At 51.3% G+C, this 13,636-nt stretch overlaps 1 protein-coding gene across 16 annotated transcripts in view; it reads left to right on the top strand.

The window, feature by feature from the left end:
• The first annotated feature begins 1,914 nt into the window (after positions 1-1,914).
• The window catches only part of KCNMA1 (potassium calcium-activated channel subfamily M alpha 1), a 755,994-nt gene continuing 744,272 nt past the window's right edge, over positions 1,915-13,636 (top strand). For 11 of the 16 annotated variants that reach the window (XM_015147202.3, XM_015147203.3, XM_077944845.1 and 8 more), the window contains exon 1: positions 1,915-2,384. In XM_015147202.3, the coding sequence (XP_015002688.1) occupies positions 2,016-2,384 (369 nt within the window). In that variant the 5' untranslated portion in view covers positions 1,915-2,015. 16 annotated transcript variants of the gene reach the window in all.

Consider the following 13,636-nt stretch of genomic DNA (forward strand, 5'->3'; position numbering starts at 1 on the left):
AAATATCCTCTGCAGCCTCTCTGCCCAGCTCAGCCTCCCTTGCTCGCTCTTCCTTCCAGAGACCTCCAAGGACAAGGGCAGGGCTGATCTGACTCCCACGGAGACAGCCTCAGGTGTAAAGCTAAGGATGCTAACTTGGGCCTTTTCCATGGCTGAAAGGAACCTGAGAATTCCAATTAGGCTTAAACTAATGAGCTGGAAACTTTGGGGAAACCACTGCAGCAATGAGGGAAGAGCATGATCATCTTCGATTTATTTAGCCCTGGAAAAACTTGTGGTCCAGCTGATAGCACGAGGAGGGACAGTGTCCAGGGGTCGCAAAGTTTCCGGAAGTGTCAGAAGGGGGATTCCCCTGGTGGTGTACGGAGACAGGCTACGGAAAAACACGGACTCCTTCTTCATCTTAAGCGCGGAGAAGGGAAGACCCTAAATGGGGAACGGTGAGCCGGAATGAAGTCTGGAGCCCCTCTTCCCCCGTCTGTTCTCCTCACAGGATGGATGGAATCTGAGACTATATGAAAGGAAAGCAACCTTTTAGGGAACTCTGTTGTCTGTTGGGGCCTGCACTATCCCCAGGTCAGGTCGTCCTGATCATCTCTGCCTACTCTCTCTTGGGCAGCCTCTGTTGCTAATAAGGAAAAAGGAGAGAAACCACCTGCTGCTGTCAGAGGCCACAGACTACCCACCGGCCTTCCTGACCCTGCCCTCCAGCCACACACGGAACATTGGGCACATAGGAAGCAGGGAGAAGAGCGAAGTAGAGGGTGGGTCGCTGTGTATATCCTGGCGTAGGGTCCTCCTCAGTTCCGAAGCCCGAGGGTCCTGGGGCGCTCAGTCTGTGGAATCCAGTTGACAGCTGGCACTCCTCCCCTACCCACTGGGGGCTCTTTTGGGAAAAAAACGGCCTGACCGGGGCTCCCCGCCATCCTCCCCGGGTACCCCCCGCTCTCGGCTGGGGGCGCAGCACCTTGGAGAGAGGCGCCTGGCCCTGCGCCTGGGCTGGGGGCGCTCTACCTGGCGCCCTGGGGGTCAGGGGCGCGTGCCGGGCCGCCGCCGAGGGGCCCTGCTCGCCCCTGCCCAGCCTGGAGCCCAGGCGAGCCAGCGCGGCGAGCCTCCTCCCCTCCCGCCTCGGGCGTCCTGAGCCCGCGCCCGCTCCAGTTGCTGCAGCTGCTGCTGCTGGCGGCTGCGGGGAGCGCGGGGCGCGCGCCGAAGAGGCTCGGGCGGCGAGGACGGGGACGAGGAGGAGTCGGAGGCGGCGAGGAGGAAGAGCGAGCGGAGGCCGAGGGGCTCAGCGGCGTGGCGACAGGACTCGGGGTCCGGGGAGCATGGGCTAGCAGGCGGCCACGGCCCGGTGGCCGGACGCGGTGAACCTGCTGCGGCCGGGCGCGCACTGGGGCGGGGAGCCCGAGCCGAGCGCAGCCGGGAGAGGAGGGCTGGCGCGGGGGCGCCAGGGCGGAGGGGGCCGATTATCCATTATTAACGAGTTGTCGCCTAATAAGCAGAGAGCGGCTCGTTAGCCGCGCAGGAGGCGCGCGGGGAAGGGGGGTCCCCGGCCGAGCGCAGCGCACACCCGTGGCGCACGGCGGGCGGCGCGGCGCCGAGGACACCCGGGCCCGCGCGCGGAGCCGGGGCGGGCCCGGGGGCGGCACAGACCCCGGGCGCGGGAGGCCCGCGGCGCCCCCTGGGTCTTGGAGCTCGGGGCCAGCGCAGCCCGGGGCTAGTGGGGCGCGGGCCGGGGAGGGGGAGCTGCCAGCGCTCTCCATCCCCCTCCCCCCCGGGCGGGCCGGCGGCCGGGGGGAGGGCTGGCGGCGGCGGCTCGCTGTATATATCTCGGCGCACCCCGCCAGGTCGCGCACAGCGCCCCGAGCCCAGGCGCCTCCCCGCCCCCCTCCCGCGCTCCGCGGCGGCGGCGGCGGCAGCAGTAGCAGCAATATGGCTGTTGATGGGTGTTTGGGGTGGCGCTGGCGGCGGGAGGAGCTCCCCCGAGCCCCTGCGCCGGCTGCCCGTTGCTAGCTATGGCAAATGGTGGCGGCGGCGGCGGCGGCAGCAGCGGCGGCGGCGGCGGCGGCGGAGGCAGCAGTCTTAGAATGAGTAGCAATATCCACGCGAACCATCTCAGCCTAGACGCGTCCTCCTCCTCCTCTTCCTCTTCTTCTTCTTCCTCCTCCTCTTCCTCCTCGTCCTCGGTCCACGAGCCCAAGATGGATGCGCTCATCATCCCGGTGACCATGGAGGTGCCGTGCGACAGCCGGGGCCAACGCATGTGGTGGGCTTTCCTGGCCTCCTCCATGGTTACTTTCTTCGGGGGCCTCTTCATCATCTTGCTCTGGCGGACGCTCAAGTACCTGTGGACCGTGTGCTGCCACTGCGGGGGCAAGACCAAGGTAACGCGCGCCCCGGGCGCCCGCCCTCTGCGCCAGCCCCGCCGCTTCTCAGCGTCCCCTGCAGCCCACCTCCTCGCTCCGCGCCGCGCAGTGCCTCCCTCCATCCCCGCCTGCCTTCCCCTCGCCGCCTTCCCTTCCCTCGGCTCTCCCGGTGCTCTCGGATCGGGGCAGCGGGCGGCGCGCCGGGGGTGAGGAGTTGCCCCCAGCCGATGCGCTCCGGGACACGGACGCCCAATCCTGCCCTCTTGTTTATTGTAGGGTTGTTGGCGGCTGCGGCTGGGGCCGGGGTGGGGAACGCACAGTCTTGGGTGCCGTGGTGCGGGGTGGGGAGAGCCTACCCCTCGGGGACAGAGGGAGGTGGGGGCAGCTGGGTGCGTGTTCTACACCGCTCACCTGCCGGGGCTCGGCTCCTGGCGGTGGGCGAGAGGGAGGACATCCGCCCATACTTTAGGAACCTGTTGGGGAGATGAGTTCGTGGGGTCAGAAAGAAGGGAAAATCCTTTGGGCAAGGGAGAGAATAATTTTGCACAAGGGAATCCCAGGGGAGGAGCATGGCCCGAGATAGCAGGGGGACTTCGAGGGGCGAGAGAAGTTGGGGAGATCCATCCCAGTATTGGGGGCAGCCCATGGGGCTGCCACTTTCAGAATGTGTTGAGGTCGCATATCTGATGTAACCTCCCACTCCGTCCCTTAGGTGCTCTATTGGAACATACCCCAAGTTCTTCGGCCTCTGTTCCTTTGCCCCCAGGCCACCCACTTTGGGTCCCCGGAAATGCCACCAGCAGCGCGGAGCTGGAGCGGGGGTCCACCTGAGGCCGCGGTTTTACGCGGAGCTTCTTCCCTGGCGCTCAAGGTGGCTAGATGTCGTCGGCTTTAGCTATTCCTGGCGCAGACGCCCACCAGCACTGAGGCTGGCGACACCTTCGATGTATGGTTGCTAGGCTCACTGCCTGGTCTGTAGTCGTGTCCCTAGAGATGTCCTCCCTTCCCCACAGCTACTAGCTGGATTGGGGGGCCCGACACTGTTTAATAGAAAACTGCAGAGTAAAAAAGAAAGAACTGGAAAAAAAGAGAGTGACCCAGCTGCCTTCTTTCTGAGTAATTCCCATCCTAGGAGACTTCACAGCACGAACCGTTTTGGAGGGAAGGGACATCCAAGGGAATAGTGCAGGGTAGATACACATTGCAGCCTCCACATGTTCACATATTTTCTAGTAAAGTTAAACTGAGGACCCCTCAAAGTTCCACAGGGCACAACAACTTGTAGCAGCCTCCTTAGCGGCTGAGAGAAGTAGGGAAGCCAGGGGCTATGGGTGAAGGCTGACTATGAAAACACCAGGGCGAATGGAGGCTCTCTCTCCTGATCATTAATTATACATCCTGTTGGGTGCTGGAGCTCAGCTGTGTTTTGTGGCAGCACATTTGTGTTTTGGAAAATACTGGTGTATTGGAACAAAGGGAGAAATATGAAAACCGTCATTCTCTTCGTCATTCTCTGACTTCTCCGGAGGCCTGCAGGTGTTGGCCGGAGAGTTTTCTTTGGAATTACCTTCTCAGTCGTAGAGGTTCTTTCTTATTTGTTAAGGGGGAAAACCTCTCACCTGCCAGAGAAGCCCTCAGGTTAAGCAAAGCCCTATACACCAGATCCCTGCCTAGCCTTCCTGCTGAGAACAGCTTATTCCTGGAGCCTTCAGATTCCCACATTCCCTCTCTCCATCCTTCTCCTCCACCTCCCCCAACAGTCTTGGGAATTTTGTTCCCCGGTTTACTGCGATTCAGCGACTGTCTTTAGAGGAAAGATAGCTCACAGTTGTGTGTCTGAAATGTTCCCTAGATGGAGTGATCTGGGTGAACTTTTTAACAGCTTGCTTTCTTTCAGGCAGTGGGCAATTTTGATCATAATGAAAACTTTTTCAATGATTCAAAATAAGTTGTGGTGTTTTTGTGATCCTGGGGTCCTAAACACAGCTTCCAAAATATTTTTACGCGAGGGAGTACATAAATGCAATTGCTGTGTCTGTAATGAAATGCTAATCCCATTGCACACACAAAGGATCTCCTAAATGATGAGCAAGCATAACTTCTGTCAGTTTACTCCAGAAAATAGGTTTTTGGCAACGATTAGAAAAAACAATTCATAAATATTTGGCTATATTTTGTAGCTCCAAGACCTGCTGAGTGGACATAAATGGAAGTTAGTTGCTATAAGAAGTCCGCCAGGGATGAGAGGTGATGGTTGTTGGTTCGGAAGATGTGAGGACAGTATAGAATGAGTGCAGGTTCCTTTTGATACCATGAGTCCATTTTAAAGCATGCCCAGAATCTCTTGATATCTGCCCCTAGATTCGCTCACTTAAGACATAGGTAGCCAGCTCATTATAAGCAATAATGGTAAGTTAAACCTTTTAAAAGCTTTTCTTTCTATGCTTGAGGTCTGTAATTTTATTGCAATTGTGTGTGTGTTTTTGTCTTTTGTTCTTTTTGCTTTCCAAGTATTTGGTAGTTTGTCAAGACTCAATACATAGGCATGTATTGGCTTAAGTTTAGAATAATAATTTTTGTGCTAGATTTCCCAAGAAAACATAGGCTGCCTTTCCAGAAAATTCTACCAGCCCTCAGATGGGTTCACCCTCACCATCCTTCAGCCCCAAGATGGCTTGATCAAGAGCTGGATTCCAGAGGAAAGCAGGTCTTTTGTAGCATCTAAAATTCTATGGGAGATAAAATTCAGCAAGAACCTCCAATTTCATGAGTGTTTGGTCTCTGGGATTGCACCATCCTTTTGGATCAAAGGAATCCAAGACTGTGGACATGCATCGTGGGACATCTCTTCATTAGTACCTCTGGTCTCTGAATCTCAAATAGTGAATGACTTTAGTCTTTTGAAAAGAGTGGCATGTGAACTTTTTCAGAAAGTGAAGAAGAAAACATTACAATTTCCTCCTGTTGGGAACTTGGTCACAGTTATTCCAGTACTGTGTTCTTTGCTGTACTTTTTCACATTGTTTTTTTCTTTGTGGGATTTCATCAGAGCTCTCTATTCACTTGGGTGTGACATTGTGAAGTTCAATCCTGTCGTAGACTATATTGAATAGGGAGCTGCTCTGATAGCCTGAATAAAGCCATGACTTTGAAGAAGTTATTTAACCTCTCTGGTGTCTCTCTTTCCTTATGTATAAAATGTGGGGATTGAATTCTGTGAGTTCTAATGTCTCTTCCTGCTCTGTGATTTGATTTAGGAGAGAGGGAGAGTTGAGGAATGAGGGTTAAAGTTTCTAGCTCAGAATGTGTTTTGCAATCCCTCAGCAATTCTTCTAGGAATTCAGCCTTGGGACAGTTACATATCTTTATTTCCATCTTCTGCTCGTCTTTCAGCATATGGTCCACTTCTCTTTAAATATCTGGGGAAACTGAGGCCAACTTCCTGATGGAGCTGTGGTTTGCTGAGGGGCCTGAGTGTGGCTGGGCATAGAGTTATTTCTATTCTCAGTTTGAGCTGCTGTCCTTGCAGAAGCTTGGGCTTGATCAAGGATGGTCTGCGTGTAATGAATTATCGAGATGTTGTCTCCATGGCTGTGCCTGAGAAAACAACACGTTTTCTCTGTCAGGCTCATGACTAATATAAATATCAGATCCCATTACAGCTTGGTAATTACCCAGGGTCTGGCCTGACACATTCAATCAGGACTGGAGCTTCGGTGCCGTGGAGCTCTTGATTCCAGATTGGCCCTGGTGCCTCATCTCATCGTGTCCTGGGGATTGGCTGCACCGGATGACCTTCAGATACTCCTTTTTGAGCAGATTACTTGGGGTGGCCTTGGAGGAGTTCTCGGGTTCCAGTCATGGGGGAGCTCCAGCTGGCCGCCCTTGTCCAGAGAGCTTGTGCTCCTCATTCCTGGCTCTCTCTTTCTCCTTTTTTCTTTATTTTCTTGAGACGGAGTCTTGCTCTGTTGCCCAGGCTGGAGTGCAGTGGCGTGATCTCAGCTCAGTGCAGCCTCCGCCTCCTGGGTTCAAGCAATTCTCCTGCCTCAGCCTCCCAAGTAACTGGGACTACAGGCACATGCTGCCACACCCGGCTAAGTTTTGTATTTTTAGTAGAGATGGGGTTTTACCACATTGGCCAGGATGGTCTTGATCTCCTGACCTTGTGATCTGCTCACCTTGGCCTCCCAAAGTGCTGGGATTACAGGCGTGAGGCACTGCGTCCAGCCCCTGGCCCTCTTTATGGAAATGCACATTTTAGTACAAGACTCTGCAATCGGACAAACCCAAGTTCAAATCGTGGATCCCACATTTATTAGCAGGGCATCTTTGACTGCCAACCGTGTTGAGCTTTGATTACTTCACCCATACCAAGAGCATACTGATGCTTACTTTGTAGGGTTCTTATAGGGAGCAGGAATAATGGTCATATAGCACCCTGCAAATGCCAGGCACTTAGCAGGGCTCTTGTAAGTGGTAACTATCATAGCTTCACGAAGTGCTGAATTTATTTTCCCTTTGATTCATTGAACTTTTAGCCCCTGAGGGCTCAGACTATAACAAATACAATTTTTGAGCCAAAAGGAGCCTTCAGATTCTGAAGTATACTGTCATAGGTCCAAAAACCAGTTAGAGTAAGACTGAGACATGGGCTTATCGCTCTTGGCTGTTGCAAGGCTAGAAGGTTAAGGCAGGGCAGCAGAGGTAGGCTCCATCGATGAGGTCCTGGCAGGATGGTTACAGTTTTGATGGTGGGGTATCAGTGGACGAACATTGACAGTATGGGGGACCAGGAGCTGCCGGGCTGGCAGAAGGGAAACACTGTGGCGTTTGGTGGGCAGTTGTGGTTGTCCAGCATTGTACCCTTGAGGAGGGACAAATTCCACCCCTGTTATCCCAAGTCCAGAACGCATAGACCTGTCTCCCAAGTGATGTCACAGTCTCTTGGCCAGGACACTCACTGTCTACCCAGACCAGCTTTTCCAAGACACCCCCTCGGCCAGTGTTTCCCAAAGTGTGTTCTGTGACACACCTGCCTTTTAAATTACATTGTGAAAAAAAAATCAGCAGGCATGGCATGGCTGAGCTTCCCCCTTTGGAGGGTCACATCACAGGCTTGGCAGCATCCTGCTGGTAGAGAAATTGGTTAAAATGCCCTCAAATGTGCTACCTGTGAGCAGTCTTCCTCTGGTGTCAAGGCTGCTGTGCAGTGCCCAAGGTTTAGCCTGTGATCCTGGGCAAAGACATCATGCCTTTGTGCCTCAGTTTCCTCACCTGCAGATTGAGGTCTATGATAGAGCACAGTCTCATGGGGGTGGTTTTTTTCCACCAACCCCACTTTATAGCATTTCCTAGGAGGACACTAGGAACCTATGGCCTCCTTTTGGGAGCCTTGGTCTAGCCCTGCTTCCAGGTGCCCAGGAGACTTGACCAAACATACATCAGGAGGAAAAGAAGAGATGCTTGCCCCCTGCTGTTTGGCCTGGAGGATAAAGCATTCCAATGGGAAGGCCAAATGGACCTTCTCTTTGCCTCACGGCTATTTTGTTCCCTGGATGGGGACATTCACTGGGTGGCTGATAGCTAGGAGTAAGTGCTTGCTTTGGGGCTGTCTCTCTCTGTCTCTCATCAGGGCATGAGAGACCTGGTGCAGAAACAGTTACATTGGCATTAGATTGCAGTGCCAGGACCTCCTTCCCAAAGTGGGTGTCCCGGCTCACACTGGCAGTGACCATGCTAATCTGTGAATCACAGCAGCCAGCACCACCTTGCCGAGCTGCAGATCCCTTGGAGGGTTGCCTCTGTGGTTCCAGTGAAAGGGCTGTTTGTGCTGTGATGCTGGCCCTGGGCCCTGTGGGGAAAACTGGGTCCCTTGGAGACATCCCTGGGGATCAGGCAAGGCCACGCCTTTCTGTGCACAGTCAGGGAGCAGACCAAGGGTGTCTCTTTTAGAACTGCTTCTTGGGTGGGTGGAACCCCATGCATCAGGCACCTAGAAAAGGAAACTCAGGGACCCTCGGAGGCAGGGGTGTCCTAGTACTGTGGACAGAAGGCCCGGGGAATGTTCAGTGGGGATATCAGATCTTTATCTTCAAGGACTGGAGAGTGTCTCTAGGCCTGGGCTTCTCAAACATTTTTTTGTTTTTGGACAGGGTCTTACTCTGTTGCCCAGGCTGGAGTGCAGTGGCATGATCACTGCTCACTGCAGCTTCAACCTCCCAGGCTCAAGTGATCCTCTTGCCTCAGCTCCCCGAGTAGCCAAGACTATGGATGTGTGCCACCACGCCTGGCTAGTTTTTCAATTTTTTATAGAGACGGGGTCTCCCTATGTTGCCCAGGCTGGTCTTGAACTCCTGGGTTCAAGTGATCTTCCCATCTTGGCCTCCCAAAGTGTTGGGATTACAGGTGTGAGCCACTGTGCCTGGCTAACTCAGACTTTAATATGCTCAGGAATCACCAGGAGCTGGTAAAATGCAGGCTGTGATGAAGAAGATCCAGTGTGGGACCTGAGATTCTGCTGGTCTGGTGAGACACAGGCTATGCTGATGCTGTGCAGACCACACTTTGAGTATCAAGGATCTGGTCCATCCCTCAGCCTCCGGGCAGTCCATCCCTGAAGATCGGCTTATTTTTAAATATGGAAATTCCCAGCTCTTAAAAGGGGAAGGGATGAGAAGCAGAAGGTTTGCTGTGCCAGACCATTGGGTGGAGAAAACTCCGTTCAGGCCAGGGTAGCTGTGGTACAGGCTGGGCTCTTATTTGTGAAAGCTGATGGTCCAGGTGCCTGCTCCTAAGGAACCCATCAGCACTGTGGATTTAGGGTTGGGTTGTGGCAGCCAGAACAGTGTTTATAGGGTGTGGTCTGCGTGTTACCCACCAATGTGTGGGCTCTTCCTCGTGCCAGTTGGTCATTCTGCAAAGGGTGTGACTTCCCGAAGTCCAGGAGGGCAACCCAGCCAAACCACCTCCTTGCAAAATTAAAGGCTGTGGTGTTACCAGGGATGCACTGCGGTGATGCTCCAGGCTGGCTGGGGACCACTCCCTCTGGAGTGTTTGAAGTCAGTGGGCATCAAGACTGCCAGCCTGATTTTCCGTAGGGGCCTGGGTGGGCCTTCCCAAATGGAGGGTTCAACCTCAAAGAATTGGCTGAAGAGCTGCCCGTGGAGTGACTGGGGGACACAGGTGGAACCGTGCTATGCGGCCCTCCAATGCACTTCTTAAGAATTCCAGCAGACGAAAGTGAAAGTAGCTCCTTTTCTCACCATACCGGGGTTTTTCACAGCTCACACTGTCAGGGACTTTTTCCATGAGATGTACTTTTAATATTGTTTCATCGTCAGAGGGGAGAACCATGAATGTCTGCAGCAGGCAGAATGAAGAAGGACTTGGCATTGTGGCCTGCACACAGTAGGCCCTTAAAGAAGTCTTCTGGTTATAATTATTGTTGTTGTTTTGGCTTGTGTTGCATATTAAGTGCATACGATATGCCAGAAACCAAGCTAGGTGCTGGGGGAAAAATAAGTAAGACCCAGTTCTGACTCCCTGCTCATTAGGACTTTTATTAGTACTTGACAGGCTGAGCAGAGGAAAAAACAGTTATCTTCTCATGGAATATGAACATCTGATCTCTGAATTGCCTGCAAACTCCTTGAGGGCAGGAACTGAGTCATACAAATGTAAACACACATACATGTTGGAAGGCTCTTTTCAGTGGTTAGCTGGGGCCTGAATGAGAATGCATTGGTTGGGGGTGGCAAATATATTTTGCTGCTTTTTTGGGTAATTTGTTAGACATTATGGAGAAACTCCTGGTGAAAGGGATGGACTTGGTTTGTTGACAACATGGTGCTTGAATCATTGGTGGATTTTAATTATTCATGCCACCTGGTCTCTCTTGATCAGTAGCTAACAAGAATTTAGTTCATAAGGGGCAGCTGTTTGTGAGGTGGATGAGTCAGGCAGAGGAGGGAAGGGCAGTTTCAAAAGAATGGCTGCTTTAAGATGTAACTTGCCTTGTTTTTGGCATTATTTGGTGATTGTCTTGGGACATTATGTCTAATTGCCAATCTGGAAATGTAATTGGCACTCCAGGCCCAGAATGGGTATACTTAACGTTGTCAAGCTGAGCCTTGGAATCACCTCCCTGTAAGATCTCGTTACCTGTATGACTAATACTTCTTCACGTGGCCAAAATCAAAATTATTTAACACATCTCATGTGTTTTCTATTCTTTATGCTGTTTCACTGGCCTCTCTACCAGATTTTCTTGGGGACTCAGATCCGGTGGACTCTGGGCATTTCAAAGCGAATTCACAGGAAAGCCTGAATTCCAGCCTTCTCCCCCACCTCCTCTCGCTACAGTCTTTCTTTTACATCCTCTTTCCTTAGTGGCTCGCATTCCTGAGGGTTTCTGTGGAAACTTGGTGCTATTTAATTTTGGTTTCTAGCACAATAGGGAGGAATACTTCAATTTGGGGAAGAAGTAATTAAGGTAAACATGTAGATCTCCCCATTATCAGAGTTGACTTTTACTTGGGGGAGGGGTGTTTTTTTAAAAGGAAAAATAGGATTTTAGACTTTTTTTTTTTTTTTTTTGAGACAGAGTCTTGCTGTGTTGCCCAGGCTGGCAGGCTGGAGTGCAGTGGCATGATCTCGGCTCACTGTAACCTCCTGCTCCTCCAGGGTTCTCGTGCCTCAGCCTCCCGGGTACCTGGGATTACAGGTGCATGCCCCCATGCGTGGCTAATTTTTGTATTTTTAATGGAGATGGGGTTTCACCATGTCGGTCAGGCTGGTCTTGAACTCTGACCTCAAATGATCCACCTGCCTTGGCCTCCCAAAGTGCTGGGATTACAGGCGTGAGCCACCGCACCCAGCCGGATTTTAGGTTTTTGATTTGAAGTGAAATTAATTTCCATCTGTTAGCTGCTGAAGTCTGGGTCCGTGATGTCTTTTGCAAAAGAGTTTTTAAGGCAAGATTGTCAGTAATATTCTTGCCAGGGTCAATTCTAACTGTACAAAACTGTTCAGCCACGATGGGTCTGCATCTTTGCACATCATTGTAAGCCAAATTATCTACAGGCTGTTGGGCTGCCTGTATGTGCATTTCAAGTTGGGAGTATAAGATGAGTATTTTATTTTCCTGTTCCATGTCTTATTCTAGATCCTTCATCCCGTTTAGAGACTGGACAGTCCTCTCTGTCTTCATCTTTGGGAGTGAACTGGGGCTGGGGGGTGGGATCGAGAGTGGCCTCTGCTGGTTGGGGGCTTCAAGTTTGTAGTTTAGTAGACAACAAATAGCGACCTGATTTAACAAGTGCAGAAACGCATGGAACTATAAACTCACAGAGGTGGAAGGAAGCTTTGGGGCCTCAGGCTCTATGTGCTTCCTTCCCAGTGCTGGAAGCCCACCCTACCAGTGTGTTTATGATCTCCTGAGGCCACCATTCTACTGGGGACAAACCCACCTTACGATGAACTTGGAAAGATCTTTCTGTTTGCACTAGTCCCTCTTTGCTTCTAGTCTGTGTCTGGGACATGCAGAACAAGCCTTGGTGGACGGTAGATTTCAAATTCTAAATCCAGTCCAGGAAGGGACAGAGCTGGGTAGTGTTTCCATGTCCGCAGTGTTGTTGACCTTAACCTTAACTTGTGTTTCCTCCTTGAAGGCCACTTTCTTTTTCTCCCTGGCTTCCCTGGGTTCCTCCTCCTCCTGAGACTGTGTGGTTTCCCTTTGCCCTTTGCCCAGAGTTCAGAAAACGACCCATTCTGGTTGTTTCTTAAAGTTTGCCTCCTGAGGTCTTTTTGGTCTTGTCAGCAGCTGTGGCTGGTGGCTTTTGGCTGTCGCTGGGCCATAAATTCACCTCCTTATCAAAGTCACGTGCCCTGTATCTCCCAGGTTTAGCCCCCTTCTCAGTTTCATGGGAGGGTTGTAATTTTGGGGCCCTGCCAAGAATCTGGATGTAGGGTGCCGAACCTTTGTTAGGAAACTCGAGCTGGATTCCATTTTCTAGGTGTTGACTCTTTTCCACCTAGGGAGACAGACAGTGCTCTTGAACCTCTTTTTGCATCACTTGAATACAGCCACTCCTTAGAATAGGAGGCTGTTGCTTCCCCACCTGATTATTGGGTCTCCTTTCCTCTGTGGCTCCTGTATACGTCTGCTGTCATCTCCCCTATTTTGTTGAACTGAAAGAAACCAGAAAAGAGAGCAAAGCACACAAGAGAAGAAAGTGAGGGAAGGCAGGAGGTAGAGGCAGAGGTTCACACAAAGGAAAAAAGAATTTCTCCTCTGAGAGTTAGGGGTTGGATAAATAGCTGATTGGATGGATTTTGGTTTTAGTTCCTTTACCTTTGTCTTAATGAATAAATCATATCGAATGACCTCACTTCCAAGGAGTAGAGCATATATAAAGACCAGTGAGTAGAATGAGTTCACTTTTGGAAAATTTTAGCTCTTCAACGAGACATTCTGTCTAATGAACTGATAGCACGCGGCCTGTGTGGCTCAGAGGTGAAGCGTTGGAAGGCTTTGTGGGGAATCTTGTTTGTGTGCTTGTTAACCGAGAGCAGAATTCTGCTCCTCTTCAGGAGAAGTTGCCACATTCACATTCTTTTCTCTTTTTGTGGTTTTGGAAAGTGGACCCTTTGTGACTCTGGAAGGGGAAAAAGTGGGCCTTGAGTTATTCAAACGGAGAACTCAGAGATAAGCGTTCTAAGGCTTGGAGGAAAGATTTGGAAGATGAAAGACCTTACCCAAGTGCTAGGGATTTTTATGACCAACATTAGCTGGCAACAGCTTAATATACATTGTTGTTCTCCTTCCTGCATCTGGGAACACTTTCCTCCCAGAGTTTAGAGGAATTATTTCAGCTGCCCATGAATTATGGCCATTTCTCCTGTGGATTGTGGCAGCCACAGCCAATCAGGTGATAGATTCTTGAAGAGTATAGGAATGATGTCTCTAGCTAAGCCCACAAGAAGGCTCAACAGTTTGTCTCAGTCTAAAAAAATCCCAATCATTTCTTAAGTTCTTTCACAACCCTGTTTTCTCCATAGGATTTACTTTTTAACTTCAGCGTTTTATATTCTGTCCTTAATCCTAAATGCACTACATGTTCATTGTAGAAAATGGGGGATGTCCAGGGGCATTAAACAAAAAGGACACAGTCGCACCTGTTAGGACGGCTATTGTCAAAAAAATAGAAAATCACCAGTGTTGGTGAGGATGTGGAGAAATTGGAACCCTTGTGCAGTGTTTGTGGGAATGC

Source organism: Macaca mulatta, chromosome 9 (assembly GCF_049350105.2).
Source record: "Macaca mulatta isolate MMU2019108-1 chromosome 9, T2T-MMU8v2.0, whole genome shotgun sequence".
NCBI classification, from domain to species: domain Eukaryota; kingdom Metazoa; phylum Chordata; class Mammalia; order Primates; family Cercopithecidae; genus Macaca; species Macaca mulatta.